Source organism: Glandiceps talaboti, chromosome 1 (assembly GCF_964340395.1).
Source record: "Glandiceps talaboti chromosome 1, keGlaTala1.1, whole genome shotgun sequence".
NCBI classification, from domain to species: domain Eukaryota; kingdom Metazoa; phylum Hemichordata; class Enteropneusta; family Spengelidae; genus Glandiceps; species Glandiceps talaboti.
This window is the reverse complement of record NC_135549.1, coordinates 19,467,127-19,487,858: the sequence shown is the minus strand read 5'-3', so window position 1 is coordinate 19,487,858 and position 20,732 is coordinate 19,467,127. Positions and strand designations below refer to the sequence as shown.

Genomic DNA, 20,732 nt, shown 5'->3' with positions numbered 1-20,732 from the left:
CTGTACTGAAAACATTTCCTATCATGACATACCATCAAGCAATACAAGAATTCCAACATTATATACTGTTTGCTAATACCCTGATTACTGATATGACATCCCAACCCCACAAATAAAAGTAAACACTGCCAATAACAGTTAGACACAGTGCTCCCCCCTCCCAACCCTTTTCCCCCTTACAAAAATGTAGTCAAAAATGGCACTGCCCAGTCCACTGCTGCCAAGCAAGAGGACAATACACCACATTTTACTCTAATGTATCATTCTATTCAGAGACTTCAAACTATTTGAAGCAGGTGTTTGATTAAAATTTCATGATCTATTGAGTTGTGAGTGTCAGAGATAGGGTTCTATACAGATAAACAAATTGGGTTATTCCTATAACCTCTCAGTGAGTCCTCCAGATGGGGCTCAAAATCAATGCAAGTTGAAACACTGATTGATTGCATTTGGCATAAAGTGGGTATTATTTTTTTTTTTAATTTTAATTTAACAATACAAAGACAAAACAAAAGATTGGAAACAATGCAGCAACTGAAAAGCTCAAAAACACACACTAACCACACAGAGTTGAAAAAAGAAAATGTAATGACTGTTACAGTCAAAATTATTATCTGAAATTCTCCAAAAGTGTTTATCTCCTTTGAAATTTAGCCTGTCAGCTATTAATTTTGTAATGGCAATTTGGTTTTCAATCTTATACAATTACTTGATTTGCTCAGTAAAATTTTGGAATGGTGGTAGCCTAGAGGTATTGAAATTAAAAAAATCTCTGTTGTGTTGTCCACCTTGTAATTTTACATATTCCATTTTAATAAGAACTATTGGAGTGTCACATTTTTTTTATGATGCATTTTACTTTCCTAGTTTTTATATCAAAATATTCAGAAACAGTCCTTGCTGTATCTGCAAGTCAAATTACATTACCTTATATCTTATCAAACATGAATAAGAAATTCTAGTCAATGCCTTTAGCATACAGTTAAGCTATTTCAACTTCAAGTTATCTGCATTTCACTTGAGGTAAAAATCTGATTTTCATTTTGGATTTAAGTTCCAACCAATTATAGTAAATGAAAGCAATTGTATTGCAGCTTTTTCTAGGAATTTACTTTAGTAGGGAAAAAAGAATATAACCATTCATTCTGAAAGTGGACACTTGATATTTTACTTCCACACTATTTAGACATTTTGGAGCCCAAATGATCTAAAAAAAATTCTGAAGTAATTCATTTTTGTAGGAATAAATATACAACTTGTAAATGATTCTCAACTGAAACCAAATGCTTGTTATTTTACAGATACAACCTTGAGACTTTCTGGAGTCTGTATGATCTCAATTAATTAAACTGACATGGAGATATATAAAAAATTTGGCAATAAAGAGGTACATTTGTAAGTCTTCAAAATCTGATGTAATTACATTATTATCAAAGTCATCAGGATTTATTTATCTATTTCCAAACATCATTTATGAAGTGACTGATTCTTGTATGAATGACTTAGAATAATCAGAAATAATGGTGATATATCTCAGTTCTAAAGTCTTTTCTTAACAATTCTGTGTGTGATTATCAAATTACTTACCTTATATCTTAGTTCTAAAGTTCTTTCTTAACAATTCTGTACGTGATTATCAAATTACTTACCTTACATCTTAGTTCTAAAGTCTTTTCTTAACAATTCTGTACGTGATTATCAATTACTTACCTTATATCTCAGTTCTAAAGTCTTTTCTTAACAATTCTGTACGTGATTATCAAATTACTTACCTTATATCTTAGTTCTAAAGTTCTTTCTTAACAATTCTGTACGTGATTATCAAATTACTTACCTTATATCTTAGTTCTAAAGTTCTTTCTTAACAATTCTGTACGTGATTATCAAATTACTTACCTTATATCTTAGTTCTAAAGTTCTTTCTTAACAATTCTGTATGTGATTATCAAATTACTTACCTTATATCTTAGTTCTAAAGTTCTTTCTTAACAATTCTGTACGTGATTATCAAATTACTTACCTTATATCTTAGTTCTAAAGTTCTTAACAATTCTGTACATGATTATCAAATTACTTACCTTATATCTTAGTTCTAAAGTTCTTAACAATTCTGTACGTGATTATCAAATTACTTACCTTATATCTTAGTTATAAAGTCTTTTCTTAACAATTCTGTACGTGATTATCAAATTACTTACCTTATATCTTAGTTCTAGTCTTTTCTTAACAATTCTGTATGTGATTATCAAATTACTTACCTTATATCTTAGTTCTAAGTCTTTTAACAATTCTGTATGTGATTATCAAATTACTTACCTTATATCTTAGTTCTAGTCTTTTCTTAACAATTCTGTACGTGATTATCAAATTACTTACCTTATATCTTAATTCTAAAGTTCTTTAACAATTCTGTACGTGATTATCAAATTACTTACCTTATATCTTAGTTCTAAGTCTTTTAACAATTCTGTATGTGATTATCAAATTACTTACCTTATATCTTAGTTCTAAAGTCCTTTCTTAACAATTCTGTATGTGATTATCAAATTACTTACCTTATATCAGTTATAAAGTCTTTTCTTAACAATTCTGTATGTGATTATCAAATTACTTACCTTATATCTTAGTTCTAAGTCTTTTAACAATTCTGTATGTGATTATCAAATTACTTACCTTATATCTTAGTTCTAAAGTCCTTTCTTAACAATTCTGTATGTGATTATCAAATTACTTACCTTATATCAGTTATAAAGTCTTTTCTTAACAATTCTGTATGTGATTATCAAATTACTTACCTTATATCTTAGTTCTAAGTCTTTTCTTAACAATTCTGTATGTGATTATCAAATTACTTACCTTATATCTTAGTTCTAAAGTCCTTTCTTAACAATTCTGTACGTGATTATCAAATTACTTACCTTACATCTTAGTTCTAAAGTTCTTAACAATTCTGTGCGTGATTATCAAATTACTTACCTTATATCTTGGTTCTAAAGTCTTTTACTAATAATTCTGTACGTGATTATCAAATTACTTACCTTACATCTTAGTTCTAAAGTTCTTAATAATTCTGTACGTGATTATCAAATTACTTACCTTATATCTTAGTTCTAAGTCTTTTCTTAACAATTCTGTATGTGATTATCAAATTACTTACCTTATATCTTGGTTCTAAAGTCTTTTACTAATAATTCTGTACGTGATTATCAAATTACTTACCTTATATCTCAGTTCTAAGTCTTTTCTTAACAATTCTGTATGTGATTATCAAATTACTTACCTTATATCTTAGTTCTAAGTCCTTTCTTAACAATTCTGTATGTGATTATCAAATTACTTACCTTATATCTCAGTTCTAAAGTCCTTTCTTAACAATTCTGTACGTGATTATCAAATTACTTACCTTATATCTCAGTTCTAAAGTTCTTAACAATTCTGTACGTGATTATCAAATTACTTACCTTATATCTTAGTTCTAGTCTTTTCTTAACAATTCTGTACGTGATTATCAAATTACTTACCTTATATCTCAGTTCTAAAGTCCTTTCTTAACAATTCTGTGCGTGATTATCAAATTACTTACCTTATATCTCAGTTCTAAAGTCCTTTCTTAACAATTCTGTGCGTGATTATCAAATTACTTACCTTATATCTTGGTTCTAAAGTCTTTTACTAATAATTCTGTATGTGATTATCAAATTACTTACCTTATATCTTAGTTCCAAACAGTCTAATGCATCAATTGCTGAAAAATGAGATGAAATGTATGTTACGTTGGTGTGTTGGCATTTTTATCAAAACTTAAAGTAAAATTACTTTAATAGATTGATTATATGATTACCATTCATGTACTCATTACATGACAAAAATTGAACAATTTTTTTGTGAATCACAGACACACTTGACTTCTCCCTTGTGTCTGTGTCAACCAATCAAATTGTGACAAACATACACTGCACCAGGATACCTGCCCTTTGAGCAAATAGCACTCAACCAATAAAATTGTGGCATCTACATACTCACACACATACAACCAATCATCATGATACATGCCCATTGTGTCATCGACAACTGGACCAATAAACGGGGCCACACTGACCTACACTCACACACCCTTCACACTGCAACATGACACCTGCCCCTTGTGCTATCTGCATATGGTCCAGTAACATGTTTGGACACACACACCACCGAACATATTGCACACAGACACTTGCCCCCCCCCCCCCCCCCCCCCTTGTGCTCTTTATATATGGACCAACAGAATTATGAAACACAGGCACACACACTACCAACACACAGCACCATATAACATGCCCTGACTTTGCTTCTGTCCACATGTACACTGTTAAAATTTCCTTTTGCTGTATGCATCTTGTATTATGTCAATGATAAATTCGAATCTACCTCTAGAGGGCGCTGTTTTCATTTTCCTATAAAATTTACAGAAGTTACCAGAATTGATACTGGCCAAGTATTGCTTTTGAAAGATTGGTTGGGTGATAGCTGACATTACAAAGGAACACTTCACTTACAGTTTCTTTTAAACATTGGTGGCATCCATTTGAGCGCAAAACTGAGGTTCTCTGCATATTTGGTCTCTCCGTAGACAGCTGCCTGTAAAGCCTTGGCCAGAATACTATTGAGTGATAGTGGTGAGAGTAGTTCACCTGGTCTAGCTCCTTGGGAGAGCTGAATCACACCAAAAAAAAAAAAAAGATTCAAGGTCAAAGGGTGAAATATTGTTTAAACAGAATAAAATTGTCAAAGATCTGTATGTAACTACTGTGTAAGTAGTAGTATACAGTTGTAGTAAGAGTTGTTTATTAATGTGACATGTGAATATACATTTACAAATAACCAATAAAAAGAACAGAAAATTAATACAGCACCCAGCCCATCAGGCTTATTTGTCGCTATGAAATGAAATAACTAATCTAAAGAAACGCAAAAATGGGAGCACAATTATAACAAGTAAAGAAAAGTAACAGTATTACGATGAAACACGCACATGATTACACCTTTTTGTGTATGCTTGTTGAATAAATTTATTGTGAATATATTTACGACCTTCAACAATTTTAGCAGAAAAACAACTTTTCACACTTTGGCTTCACCTTATTTAAGCAGATAAAGAGTGTACTTAAAGCTAGCTATGTACATCAGTTTATTGATGTATTGTTTCACATCAAATTGAATAGAATTTTTTTACTTTTCTACTAACAGTGAAGGTGATTCCATTTGTTTTAACAGAAACATTGTTTTAGTTAAATAAGCTACAATTACAATATGTAACATTAGGGCCACAGTACATCAATTATATTTCATCCATATGGCCACTTTAAAATGATGAAGTTTATTGGAAGTGCTTTTGAAAGTTGGTTGTCATGGTGAATTCTTATCAACGGAACTCTAACAAGTTTCACACGACCTCTGTCATCCTGTCACCAATAGACATTGGTAACACCGAGGAGTCATAATTATCATGTCATCAGAGAACTGAATGCTTATGACAAAAATTTCACTTTTATTTTTCTTTTACCCACATGCAACATTGTAAGTAATGTTGAACAAAATAAGTGTCCATTGACTATTATATTGTTGGCTATTAACCTGGGTTATACAATTGAAAGCTAATGTGAAGCCTTTGGAAAGGTTCCACTGATTGGAAAGCATTCGCAATGATACTTTCTCATTATACTGATTAACAATACAGGTAATAGCAAGGCTTCATGTCAAAAGACTGAATTCCAAAGTTGCAGAGATACATGTAACATATAATATATGGGAAAAAGGCTGTCTCCATATTTTGTGGAGATCAGCTGACTATTGTTTGGAGTATAAAGAACATGACCAGGTTTTGTATGCTTAAAGCAACACTGGCTGCAAGTGAAACATTGTTGTTGTTTTTTTTAAATGTTTGTTAGGTACAATATCTTACATGTGCTTGTAATATCATACACCATGAACAATATCGCATCACCTGTGGGTATACATATTTTATGTAGCTGTATTCACGATAAATCAAATCAAACTCAAATTGATTTTTTGGGTCCGCACCCAAAAATCAGTACCCTCAATGGCGATTACGATTTTAACCTCTTCTGTACTGCTTATGGATAATATCAACAACTGATTAACATGTACAAGGTCTAATTATTGGTATTTTAACATTGTCATTGAATATAATTATTGTAGATGTCTGAGCAAAATATTATACTCCAGTTACCACTTGTACAGTTTAAACAGCGACAGATTCAAAACCAAGCTTTCACTCAAGATCTAAACTTGTCACTACACCACTTACAGATAATATTGACCACTAATTATGAGATGCAATGTCTTTTTATGACTACTTGACCAATTTTAGTACATATATCTTATCTTATTTGATGAAAAAAATCTATCTCCAGGGGTGAACAAATCCACTGGTCCTGGGTCCAGGACTAGCAATTTTTTGGGGCGGACCACTCAAATTTTACCTTGTCTGGTCTGTTGGTCCAGTACCCTACTGTTAATAACTATGTTAAAAAGTCATCTGAATATACAGATTCATAGGCAAGATTTAATGTTTCACATTAGCGGGACCTGGGACCACTAATTCTTTCAGCAGGACCACTGGGTATTTTAAGGCACTGGTCCGGTGACCACCAGTTCACAAAATGATTGGTTCACCCCTGATCTCCCAGTTGTAGCTAGTGCAGCTTTAAAATAGATTAAATAGTCAGAGATAAAATAGGCTGGAATGAATCAGGTAAGTTTCAGGATTTGAATGTTACTACCAAGATCACAGTTTTATGCAAAGTACAATCTACGTAACATCATCATAATTAAACTAGTCTTCAATTATTTTTCTTTTGACTTTGCAACTTAATGAAAGTATCATTGAAAATGTATGTAACCTATATCAATGATAGTTATATTAGGTACAGACAGAGAGTTACAATGTAACACTTACAAATATGATTTATTTGGTGAAGACATGATTGTTTTATTAAAATAATGCCCCAGATATTGTTTTGGTTGTCACAGATAATGACAAGTGTTTTTGGTATTGAGGCATTGTGTTTGACTGATTGATTAATTGATTGATTGATTGATTGATTGATTGATTGATTGTCACTTTTGTGGAACAATGTTGCAGTTATGCTTATGTAAATACCACAGATTCATAAATAGGCACCCAGGCGTTCATTTAGTGGCATTTTCAAAGGAAATTGACAGTTGATTCATGCAATTACAATGACACTGCATAGACTGTACTTTGCACAACACTATCATCTCGGTTGAAATACTCTCCAGACCATAATCTTTCATCTATTAAACACATAGCATGTAAACCTATGAGCACAGTTTAGACCAATGTCAACACAGTAAGTTACATTACAAGTAGTTTTAATGACATCAGATATCAAGTTGAATGACAGGCCCACAAGGTTTCATGTAAGATATACGTATACACACAAAACAAGACAGCAGAGATTGGCCCTCATGATGAAAATCATTATTGTGTGGTCTGTGAAGTCACTGTTAAATTAGATATTTGAACTGGCAATCATGTTCAATGTACCAACGCTATCATGTGTCTATTTAATTCTAATAGAAGTGATATGTATTATATGATCAAAAACCCAGAGCAAACACACTGGAAAAAATTATTGTGTGCTACCTATAAAACCTTGTAGCCAGTCTCAATGAACTTGATATGATATGATATGATGTGTTTCATTGTCATATATATACTGGTAAATATATATTATAATAATGAAATGTGCATTGATTTTGCATGTAATGAAAAATTTACAAAAACAGTATTCTGTAGATGACTCCTAATACGAGATTGATGCGTTAACAGAGAACTTAAATTAATTCATTAAGAGTACGGACTGCAGTTGGGTAAAAGCTAAACAATGTGCTATAATATTAGAACCTGATTTGATCGAACAGTACCGCTTGCCTGAGTGCACAAGTTGGAATAAATTATGTATTGGATGGAAATCATCTTTTACAATTGACTGAGCTCATGTAATCCAGACTGCATGCTTATCCTGTAAGAGCTGCATAGCAAAGTGACTGAAAAAAAAAGGTTACCAATGTCCATGTCGAAGTCTTGCCATTTACCCTTTCAATTACAAGGTGATTTAAGTCTTATCAATGTCCATTTTAAAGTCTTGCCACTTACCCTTTCAAACAGCTGATGACATAGTCTGTGACCAAACTCTCCATCTTCAAGGAACAAGAAATGTCGCAGTGCCCCAAAGTGTTTATCTATATTCAAATCCACCATGTAATAATCTAGTATACTCTTGTTAACCAAAGATATCCTGGAAACGTGACAGAAATGCAAAGGATGATGTAAAATCTAACAACATTCTTGTACTCTGTAAATCAACTTTGCATTCAGTCTGTATACATAACATGTACATGTACACTGGGAATGTGTGCAATTCTGCAACGTTAACAAGTTTCAACTTACTGAGCTGAGAGCGATGCAGTGATAGATCTTTTTAATATCACTGGTAGGCAATACAACCTGGATGCCTTGATGTCAGAGTCTTGAGCTAAAGCCAGGCCATAATCACCCAACTCAGTTGATATTGGTGCAATCCCAGCACTTGCTAATAAATCCATAGATGGAAACTCTCCTGAAATGCAAATGAAAATAAACAATACTTTATCCAAAATACCACTACTAGATCATTACTGTTTTCAAACTTTCTATCTAAGACTATACAGTCATGTACTTCCAAAGTCTGTGACCTTCTGTGCTTGGCAGTGGCAAACACACATTGAGTTTTTATTATTATAAACAATTTTTCACTCAAGTGAAAATACTTGCATATAAAAGCGAAAGTACTTTCAGAAGATTGAGTTGATCATATGACCATCGTCGCAATGTTGCTCAAGATTATTTCGCTTTAAAACACTAAATACTACTAAAAAATAAAATATATCTATTATAAGCTATTTATTTTTTAAGACAGGAACTGATAAAATTGATATGGACAGCATTTCTCATAGACACTTGTATTATAGTCAAATACATACAAATAAAGTGCCGGCATGGGTTTACATTTTGGATTTTTAATAATTTAAAATAAAAACTTAAAATAATGTTTTTCTACTTCTCAAAAAAAAATGTGAAACAGGTGTAAATCTAGTAAATATCTTAAACTTTACACTAATACTATTTAAAGTATTCCAAAAGGATTGAATCAATGGTTTTTTTACTTACTGAGGACATCAAAGTTGTCTTGTAATGGTTCCACTTCATCACCAACCCAGACTTCAATAGGTTTGTTAGTACTAAGTGTGAGAGTATCCTCATCTATTTAAAAATAAGCAGTCCACAATATATCGAAATTCATCACATATAATATTGCAGTAGGGAACAAAACGAGAAGGTTACATGTACCAGTATACTCTGTTTTGGAACAACATTACTCTTTTCTATCATATCCTCCTTTGATAGCTTTGAAAGACCCAATTATGGACATGCCACTCACTTTTACTCTATTCATCACACTACCTGACCTCCCTCCCTCCCCTCCTTTCCCCTGCCCAAGATATACATACAATTTGAGTTTATTTATGACACTGCCTTCCTCCTTACATGTTCACTTTCAGTTTATCCATCAAACTACCTCCCTCCCTCGGCCTCTCCCCTGGCAGATTCACTTTGAGTATATCAATCACACTCCATCTCCCTTTCCCCTGACACATCCATTTTCAATCTATCACAGTCCCTCCCCTACTCCTCCAGATCAGATTCACACTTCCTTTCCCAAGATCAGGTCGATTCCATCAGAATACGAATGTCTACATACACCCATATTTTTTTCTGATAACTAATGACATCTTTGACAGGTGAAGGAAGACTGTCTCACAAATGATTTAACACTACTTATCATATCCACCATGTTCCCTCACATTTTGAAAGAAATGTCACAGTGCTAATTTACTTCTGAATCAATAAGAAAGGACTTCAGCAACCTCACGACCAATCACTGCATGAAAGGGTGGCGTTCCGGTTCTGTATACATGGCAGTCACACAATGGAATTGCAGTGAATTCAGAATCATTTCATTTCCATTGTGTCACCGTCAATGTATATGGAACAAGAAATGCCACCCTTTCATGCAGTGAATACCACAATCATCATTACCATCACTCTCCAATGTAAAAATTGTCTTAAAAATACCTTCAACATCATCTTCTTCCACTCCATAGTAAATAAGCGACTTTGCCCGGTATCCTAAATCAAGTACTTTACTCGTGACATCTTCCTCAGATCTTAAAGATGGTTTCTTAGACCCACCATACCTCTTTGAGTGAGAGGGTCGGCCAGCTGCCTTGCGCAGATTATGTTCAGAAACACTGCTTGGCATCTTCTTGGTAGCTAATAGATTATCATCAGGTTCTGGATACATCATCTTCTGAATGGAAGAATCGGTGGGATGACCCGTTAGCTGTCTATGTTCTTTCACAAACACTACAGGACTCAGCGTATCCTCTGCATCTACACCACGCTTTAATTTTTTACCAGGTGCATGCCCATCACTGAACACTACATCTGGAAATTCAGGACTTGCTACTTGAGCAATGTTTGTCTCACTGTAAGATGTCTTCAACTTGTCTTTAGGTATTTTTGCATACTTGTCAGGAGACTTCAGTGGTAACCCAGGTAACCCTTCAAGATCATTATCTTCGTCACTCTCAAAGCCCTTCTCTCCTTTATTCAGATATCTCAGCAACTGTTTTGTCTTTTTATACTCTGCAATTTGATCTTTCTTGTCAGGATACAGGACAGAACTCATCACAGAGTCACTGGCATGACCATGCATATTTGCTGATGGTCTCCGGTGCTCCCCCGATCCTTGTACAGAGTAAATGACACCTCCAGCAGAAGAGTCACTAGCATGACCATGAACATTTGAGGCAGGTTGCTTCTCTTTTGCTCCTTCTTCAGAGTAGATGACATTTCCAGCAGAAGAATCACTAGTGTGGCCATGAACATTTGAGGCAGGCTGCTTCTCTTTCGCTCCTTCTTCAGAGTAGATGACATTTCCAGCAGAAGAATCACTAGCGTGGCCATGTGCACTATACCTCGGTTTAGGCAAGCTTTCTACTCCCACTATTCCATCACTAATACTTGATGCAGAAGGGTGACCATGTATATTTGATGCAGGCCTAGCTTCTGCTTTACCCTTTGTGGAGTAGATAACACGTCCTGCCACAGAGTCGCTTGTATGCCCATGTACATTAGGTTCTGGTCTTCTTTCGTCTTTCTGATCTGTGGAGTATATGACGCTGCCAGCCACATCATCACTTGTGTGTCCATGAATATTTGCCTTGGGTAGTCTTAGGCTAGCACTGTCTGTATGGGTTACTCCTACATTTAAGGAAGAATCTGAAGGATGACCGTGTACATTAGATGTTGGTACAGAATCACTCCCCACTGTAGCACCATCTTTTCCAGGGTACAGAATATTCCCAGCAACAGAATCAGATGGATGACTGGCAAGTACATCAAGTCCTGCACTATCTGTCACCTTCTCCAGGGCTTGGGTAGGCAAGGAGGATCCTATCTCTATTAATATCTCATCAAGATTAGAATCTCTTGGTGTCTTAGTTTGACTTTCATCAGAGTCAGGAACAGATTCTTTGGGTAGGAAGTCGCTGATTGAGAGATCAATCAAATTGAGTGGTGACTTTCTATCAGATTTTACATTGGCAGGAAGAATATGTCTAGCTGATGGCATCTCCTTAACTAATGCCAAAGCATCTTCTATATTCTCATTTACATTTCCATCTTCAACAAGAGTAATGTCTTCCATAGCTATAAGATTATCAGCAGATTTTTTATCTAACTCTGTTTGACCACTAGTGTTTGCTGAATGTTTTCTTGTAGATTCAGAGAAATGCTTCTGCTGAGAATCAGGATATTGACTGTTCTGAGTATCTGCATTTATAGCAGAGCTAGGTCCCACATCCTTCATGATTGGTCCTGTAACCCTATCAGGTGCATCTATTTCCACCTTTTCATTTTTATTTCTGTCACCAAACTTCTTTGGACTGTCACTTTCTTCCTCAAATCGTTTCCTGTCTTCAACACTCTGCTTGCTAGGACTGGGTATGTACAGATCTTTACTTGACATATCTGGTAGACCAGGCAAAATGGCACTTTTTGGTCTATCGTTATCATCCGTTCCACCCGTTCCACTCATTCCACTCTTTCCTGGTCCATCAGGTTTTTCTGATTGAGAACCCAACTCTTCTTCACCTCCAGATGGTTCTCTATATTTGGAAAGTCCAAGGGCCTTTTCAAGGAAGTGTTTTTTCTCTTCCAATGCTACTCTTAGAGCAATTTCATCTTGTTGGAGGAACTGATATCTGGCATCATCCAATCGTCTCCTTTTAATCTTCCAGAGGGCACGCCGTTCCCGCAAAGTGGCTTCAGCTGAGAGTTGATCATAGTAATCTATGAGCTCCTCTCTGAAAAGAAAACATCGTATGTAAATCACACTTGGGTGGAAGAAAAATTTCAAGACTATGGCTGATTTGGATTAGAATTTTGGTATGAAAACAGTTGTCTGGCAGAGATTCAGAAAACATTGGTCCAGAACAAAAAAAAATTATTCTATTTATACTTATGGCTCCACTAAGCACTTGTGTAATAGTATCTCTGACCTCAGACTGTAAGATACGGCTTGTTGTTCAGCCCTATCAGGTTTCTCAACCGCATACATGTAACTGTTAGCCTGGTACAACATATCATATCTTACAGCCTACCCTAGAAATTAAAAACAGTAAATTGCTATATAGAATATAAAGTGGTAGTTTCAGCAATGGATTCAAGTGTTGTAGAACTTAGTCAGGGAGACTATTAGTCTTACTTTGCTTGTTTTTCAAGCTCTTCCATTTGATCTCTCTCATCTTGTTCTTTCTTGAGATTATCTTCAACTCTCTTTTTATCTTCCTCCTTTTCTTGCTCTTCTTCCATTCCTCTCCTCTGCAGGTATTTTTCCATTTCTTCTTTCAACTCCTTGAAATGCCTTCTCTTCTTTGCATCAGCTGCAACCCTTTCCTGTTTCATTTCCTCTAAAAAATGATAAGAAAAAGTATCCTAATTATTTTTTGGTAATGTATAATTTTGAAATCACATGGCATAGAAATAGAATATATGGCATAGAAAGTCTGCTCTCATAAATTATTTGAAAATTTAATCAAATAGTACTGTTTTCATCTGTGGCTTTCTACAGTATAGGTAAATAGTAATGTACTTTATTGATCCCAAATCAAATTCAGAAATTGAGATAGTCTCTACTTCTGCAGTGACCTGGTGTCATACTGTTAAAGAAGACGGCATTCAGAATACCAGGGAACACCTACATGCATTGTTTGGTAAGCTCAAACTTAGCATCAACCATCTTATATGTTAGAAATCCGAACAGGAATTTGTAGCTACATGATGCGTATTTATTAACTCAATTGTTCTGGGTCAACATTTATGTAAATGTGCCAATATCTTGAATAATGTTCACACAAACTTCTTCATGTACGCTACATCTACACTTACTAGTATGAATATCTAGTGTACACTCTCACTTGATTTTACTATCTGTGCAAAATACAGAACTTTAAATGTTGAAATTGTATATGGCAACCACCTCTCAAAATAAGGGCCTCAACTTACTAAATAAAATGATGAAAGAGGTATAATTTTTTCAGATCCATAATCATAATTTCTTCAGTGCACTTTTCTAAGATGGAAATGTACTAATACAAACAATAATTTCTTACCTTTGATTCTATTCAATTCCTTTGCAGCTGTTCGTTTAGCTCTGACCAACAGCTGTTGTTTTGCTAGCTCAGCACGGATAGCCTAGAATAGGTTAAAGAAATACATTACGTGTACAACAAACAGACCAAACCAGTAATCTTCTTTAGTTCATCCTTTCATAAACTCACAGTTACCAGCCTAATATATATATATGTCAGTCTCTCATTTCATTTTATTTCAGTTTTGAGTGTTACCCAGACTTGGGATTTGATGACACTCACACTCACGAGGGGGTTGGTATGTTGGTATACTAAGAGAGTGAAATTTGCATATATGATATTATATGCCGTGAAAATACAGACTGAATAGGAATTCAATGTGTATATCTACACACCCAAAGACCTAAATAGCATTGACACATTGAGACTTACCTCTTTACAGAGTAAATTACAATTATGTAATTTTTAAGATTTTGGCACATTATGCCTATCATAAAGGGATATATGGTAAAGTATATCACAGCTTGTTAACCAATCAAATGACCCCTCTCCCATTTCATTTCTGTCTTCAGTGTTCAAGTAACAGACATTTTTAAACCTGACATCTTTGTTAACCTCACTATGTTGAAATGACATACACATTAAGATTGTCCTTACCTTTTCTTCCCTGGACATGGACTTTAACCTTGATACCTGATTCATTACAGTTAAATATATCCTGGTTCTGCTCTGAACACGTTGGAGTTCTTCAAGTGAAAATGTGATTGACAGTCTTGGGATTTGGACTTGTGAATTGCACAGATGATGCTGCCAATAGAAATGGTTATTGTATTACAACAAAAATCAAAGAACAAAATGTCATCTGGTCGACAACAATTTGGCCAACATTGCTACATTTTATTGTCTAGCCAAGCATACATCGCAGAGACTTTGCTAAATCTTATTGTCTGGCATGACAAAAAATACAATTAACATTTCCACACATTGTCGTGTGGCATGACAAGAATTGAAGTGCAATTGTTATGTTTTAGTCAATTGACTTATCTCAAAAATTTCAGAATGAATGTGCTAACGTTAGGTTTACCTTCACATATTGTCCTTGTACATTTAACTAATAATGGTAGCTCAACTTCTGTGCAAAGAAAGTATAGCTTTGGCTAAGATGTGCGTCGTGCCAGATGATTAGAGAAGCAAAATGTAAAATGCTGCAATGTTTTATAGTAAGGTTTTTTATCCAGTTAGGTAACGTTTTAATTTAGGTTTTATGAACTCTATACATATGTATTTTGTGTTTATGAACATTGACAGATTTGCCATTTGACTTGGTCTTTCACCATCTTACTTGTCGCACACTATCCATGAAAAGCCTAATCTCCGCACACTTCAGTCATTGGACAAATATTTACTGTATGAACCCAATTATTGACTCAAATCCTTCATGGTCATACTTTCTCACGTGCCACATCACATCTTTGGAAGAAATTGCCATGGAGCTTCAACATACACCCACAGACAGTTAATGCTTTTAGGAAGAGCCTTAAAACCTACATGTTTGTGAACGTGTACGCTTTTAAGTTATAACAGTTACTGTACATTGTCTCTGAACTTTACCTCGAATAGGATACAGGCACTGTATAAATTTTCTGATTAATTACTTGATGGATTGATTTATTAATTGATTAATTGATTAATTAAGAAGTTACTGAAATTCTCATTCAAAATTTGTTCAAATGTCATTTTTCAATTCCTTGTTCAGATAAGGTTTCGTTAGGCCATGAACTAAACTGTAAAAAGTAATAACACTTATATCACACTACTCAATGACAGAAAGCCTACCTCTGGGAAACAAAGTTTAAGGACGTTAATGGATTTGCCGCATACAAAGATATCCTTAGCCAGATCTTTCAGGAACATAGGTACACTTTCCTCGGCATCTTTTGTTGTTAGAATAAAGCCTTTGGTCCAGTAGTGTTTATCTGTAACATTACACAGATATGTATGATTAAAGTTCATGTTGGTGATCAAATTTTAAAGTGGATTGCCACTCCGGGAAACAGAGGCATTTTCACAAACTATGGGTTCTGGAGAGTCATGTCATGGTTTTACATCACCTACATTAAACGCAATTTCAGAGAAACATTAAATTGAGGTTGTCCCTCAATTCGGAATCTTTACTGTGAATCATATTGCATCATGGGAATCAGCTGATATGGTGATGGAATGGTTGAACAATGAATATTCAGGACCCCCTATAAGCCTATTACCTTTATTGAAAATGTAACTTGCAAATATTCATTGTTCAAAGAATACATAAACATTTCTGTTTACTCTCATGAGGCAATGTGAATTAATATTGATACATTTTGTTTGTCATATCTTACCTCTAAAGTGTAGATAATCGTCATCTACATGAATCATAAACTCTCTGTATATATCTCTACAGATACCATTGAAAGTCCAGTCTTGTATAAACCTTGGGGAAATGGGATATCATAAACAGACTTAAACATTTTGATTGATTTTAGCACAATTATTCCATTTTAACTTGACATTTGCATGCAACTGATTAGTAGAGATGTGAGTCATTGCAATTCATTGGGGTATATTACTCTTACTTTGAAGTACAGCTAAACACTAAACATTTGAAATTTATTTGTTTCAACAGTTTCTTTATATTAATTTGTACACTGTAGAGCCAGGAATGAAATAAATAGGTTCACAACTGACCTTCATCAGTACAATGTAGATTGGCAGTTACAGCAGAAATTATTATTGTATTCAGTTTTAATGATCAAATATATTTCCTAAAACCCTCCTTTTTTTAATGAAGGGATGTAAAAAAAATGTTAGTGACAGAAGGAAAAAATGTTACAATAGGCAGAATTTGGCATGTGAAACACATGGCGCCCACTCTGTGGTCATGGAGGTGGGTGTGGGAGAGGAGGTTTCCTCCGTCCCACAGTTTGAACTTTTTTTACATAAAAAACGTCCAAGTTGGAGCTGGTGCAGCCTTGATATGCACTGTACATTGTGCATACTTACATGAGATATGGTCCACAGCTAACTCTGAGCAAAGACAGTAACAACAGGTAGTTGTCAGAGTTGATACAATCTAAGGCTTGTTCGTAGATGTAAGACAACAAATTGATCCCTGTTGGAAATGGATCACCTCGATCTCCGGGTTTGCTTCCTTTTCTTTTGTCACACATACACAGTTCAAATAAATACCTGTGAAGAGAGAACAAAACAATACAGACAGATACAGACAGACAGACAGAGACAGAGACAGACAGAGACAGACAGACAGGCAGACAGACAGACAGACAGACAGACAGACAGACAAACAGGCAGATAGATAGACAGACAGACAGACAGACAGACAGACAGACACAGACACAGACACAGACACAGACACAGACAGATAAAATTATGATGAATTTTACTACTTTATATCTAAGAATTCTGATACATCAATAAAGTTTTTACATAATATACATGATACCAAATCTTAGTGATAGGTTTGAGCACCATTGAACTTTCTTTCAAAACACAAGACAACTCTCCTCCACATCCAATATCACAAAACACCACTATGTTCCAATTACCTCAGTTGTGATGCCCATCTTTGGTACAAGTTGTGTAGAAGTAGAATTGTAACTTCTTTTCCCCTTGGTGCAGACAAGACAGCTGAATTATAGATGCAAAGATATTTCTGCAGATCACCAGCAAAAGCTTGAAAGATTAGTCCACCCATATAGAATGAAGACAGCGTGTTAGGTCTTGAGAAACTATTCAGAGTCCAGTAATGCGTTCCCATGGTTGCAAACCGATGCAGCACCTGTTGGAAACTCTCTGGAGATGTTCCCGATATGTGTATTCCTGGCCGGGAGATAAAACATTGCTGTGTCTATACAGAGACACAAAAAATATATTTAGTAAGAATTCTAGTTTATAGGTAGAAATACCATAATATCAAGTGTTTTGGTTAAGGGTGGTAAGGAGCAAAATCTACCTGAGTTCCCCTGTCATTTTACCGGGATTCCCAAAGAAATCTATGGTATATAGTATTGGAAACTATGCCACTATTGTCAGAGTGTCTCTTTGTATTACCAGGGTTCCCACACCTTAACAAAAACCTTGATATCACATACAAAAAAATATAACTGAAATCTAGTTTACTCTTTTATCAATAACTCAAAATCAGGAAATAATTTCAGTGATCATTTTATATTGCACTTGAACAGAGAACAAAATTGTCTAACATGATACAAATTCATTTAACCTGCTCAGAAAACATCAAATAGTCTAAGTTTCCTTGACAATGAGATGATGATTGGGTAAACCTGTCTTTTACTTTTCTTCAAAAAGAAGACTAGTGAAACATTCAACAAATCAGCCCTCACCACCACCACCACCCACATGATTCCTTTAGCCAGGAGGTCAATGTCAAAGTTTGCAAAGAAAGATTAGATTTGATACTCAAATTATTAAACGGGCATGAGCTGAGTTTATACATCTTTGGGGTGTACTTTTCACTACGGATTACAACCTATTGTTTTCTAATTACTGTATATTTAACAGTTATTAGAAAGAGTTAACAGATATTTTGGAAAATACATATTAAACAAATCAACGATGTAATTCATTATGTATACTAAATGTCACAGAAAAGGCTATCACCATCTGCTATCAAATGTGGTAACGATCGTAGAAATAGAATATGATTTCAGTATCATCAAAGGCATGCACTGACATTCACATGTACTCATACAGTTTAACTATGGTTTTATGCAAGTATTTTCACTGCAATCAAATAGTTTATAAACTCAGCTTGCTTGTATCACTTAAAAAGTTAGATAAAACTTACTTCATCATAGAAGAATGTTTGGGACGGAACACCAATCATTACATTCAAAGAGTCATTCACCAACTGTTCCTCACTAATCACGTTCAGTGGTTGACTGGTAAGTTCCGGCTCAATATTGGAAAATTCTTTGAGTCTCACTTTGTAGATTTCATCAAATACTTTTGATCCGGCTTCAGTTAGGTATGGACGCTCTATTGGCTGTGGTTCCCTGCAGACAAATTATCTTACTGTCATATTGTTGAAGTCACTGTTTAAAACTCTTAACTGACACTAAGGAAAACAAGCATTAGGTTGACTATGAAACTTAAAGATAGACACCAAATGAATTGTTGTTGCGTGTGGTAGATTACACAAGTGGGTGGAAGCAGTGCCTCGATCATGTGGATATAATCGCTCTGTAATCAAGACAGCGTAAACACTTAATGAGGCTGAATGTGCAGCCACTTGAGGAAAACTCAAGATTAGAGACTGTTGTATTTGTGAGGGTATTAACTGCAATAACATCAGCTTAAATGTATACCAACATATTGGCTTGCAACAATCTGAAAGTTTCAGTTCATGTCTGTTAATTTCCTGATAGCTAACTTGCCAGCATCATGTATGACGTGCCTACACTGTTCATGATTTATTCGGTATTTTATTATCAAATCATAAATTAACATTTACTTCATATAGATTATAATACAGAACAAATTAGATGTTAGAAAGATGTCAGCAATCACTTAATCTCTTCTTTTGTGCTAGTACATCAAGTCTTTCCACCTATATTTTCAATAAATAGTACATGGTTTGTGTTACATGTACATGACGGCTAACATTTAGTGATAGGTTGGGTATTGTTACGTAATATGAAGGGGCAAATTGTACAATGTTACGATTTCAGTTTGGTTAGATGTGGCATATTACATGTATGTAAGTTACGAGGAAACTATACAGCAACTAAAGAAGAACTGATGACAGAAACTGTACATACTTTCCTATAGTTTCCCAAGTATAGTTTCTGTTGGGTTTGTAGTGTAGAGCAGCTTTCCAGACATCAACAGACTGTGTGACTTCTATTGTTGATATACTACTCCCTGACTCATGGAATCCTTCATCATCCTCTGAACACTGCAAGTCAATGAAACATATTGTAATGTCACATCTGTACAGTTAACCATTTGAACTTTATTACTTACTACTTTACTCTATCAGCCCTCAAATGGAAAATTTTTCTTGCAATGACACACAGATGACGAAAAGTGCAAATTTGCACACAAAGTGCCACAATTATACAGGAACATAGAAAACTCAGTAAGTACATGCAACATATTCTTAAAGCAGTGTCTGATTATTTAAGTATTAGAGTAGAAGAAACATTATTTCAGATGATTATTATTCTAATCTTATATCAGTGCACATGCATACTATTGATGTCTGCACTGCAGTACAATATCAAAATATTATTGCATACTAATATGCAAATGAGCATGTGATCTGTTCACGTACACAAAACCATGTGAATGTACAGGTCATGTACATGTAGTATTTTTTGCCAAATTTGCTGTTTTGGATAAACATAACAGAGCACATATGAGTGTCAGTGTGGGTACTCCTATGGTGTTTGAACTCATGCCTGAGGTGTGTTCTGCTGTACTTTTAATCACTACACTCATGAGAGTATGGCCACAGAGAACATCACAAGCACTTGTGCAGGTACCCTGAGTATATCACACTTGCACTCACACACAGGTATCATGGGAGTTGTAATATGCAGCTGAGTCAAGCATGGTATGTCCTTAGGTAAGAATCTACCACAGTATTTTATAATTCAGGAAATCCCACATTAGATACTCTAGGGTAAACTGTAATCTTCACTGACCAGTGTTTTAGACAAGATCAGTGAGTTGGTAAAATCTTCCCCAATTGTCAAATAACTACAAGGGTTCTTCAAGACCTATGGTACAATGTATGGAAATCAAGTTTACCACATTTCCCTCATATGTTACTGAGGTTCCCCATACTTTAGCAACAATACTGCAAAAACAAAATGGAAATTTGGCAATCATAAGAAGAACAAAAGATTTTTCAAGGAACACTTTTT

General features: G+C 34.7%; 1 protein-coding gene across 1 annotated transcript in view; it reads right to left on the bottom strand.

Moving 5' to 3' along the window:
• Window positions 1-20,732, bottom strand: part of LOC144432613 (gamma-tubulin complex component 6-like) — a 42,510-nt gene that overhangs the window by 14,969 nt on the left and 6,809 nt on the right. Inside the window, exons 8-22 of the mRNA XM_078120873.1 lie at window positions 19,623-19,759; window positions 18,650-18,857; window positions 17,388-17,689; window positions 16,825-17,010; window positions 16,164-16,255; window positions 15,619-15,758; window positions 14,440-14,589; window positions 13,804-13,885; window positions 12,897-13,101; window positions 10,202-12,495; window positions 9,236-9,328; window positions 8,477-8,645; window positions 8,183-8,324; window positions 4,536-4,692; window positions 3,708-3,745 (exon numbers count right to left, since the gene is read on the bottom strand). Coding sequence (XP_077976999.1) covers window positions 3,708-3,745; window positions 4,536-4,692; window positions 8,183-8,324; window positions 8,477-8,645; window positions 9,236-9,328; window positions 10,202-12,495; window positions 12,897-13,101; window positions 13,804-13,885; window positions 14,440-14,589; window positions 15,619-15,758; window positions 16,164-16,255; window positions 16,825-17,010; window positions 17,388-17,689; window positions 18,650-18,857; window positions 19,623-19,759 — 4,395 coding nt within the window. The remainder of the gene's footprint in view (window positions 1-3,707; window positions 3,746-4,535; window positions 4,693-8,182; window positions 8,325-8,476; window positions 8,646-9,235; window positions 9,329-10,201; window positions 12,496-12,896; window positions 13,102-13,803; window positions 13,886-14,439; window positions 14,590-15,618; window positions 15,759-16,163; window positions 16,256-16,824; window positions 17,011-17,387; window positions 17,690-18,649; window positions 18,858-19,622; window positions 19,760-20,732) is intronic.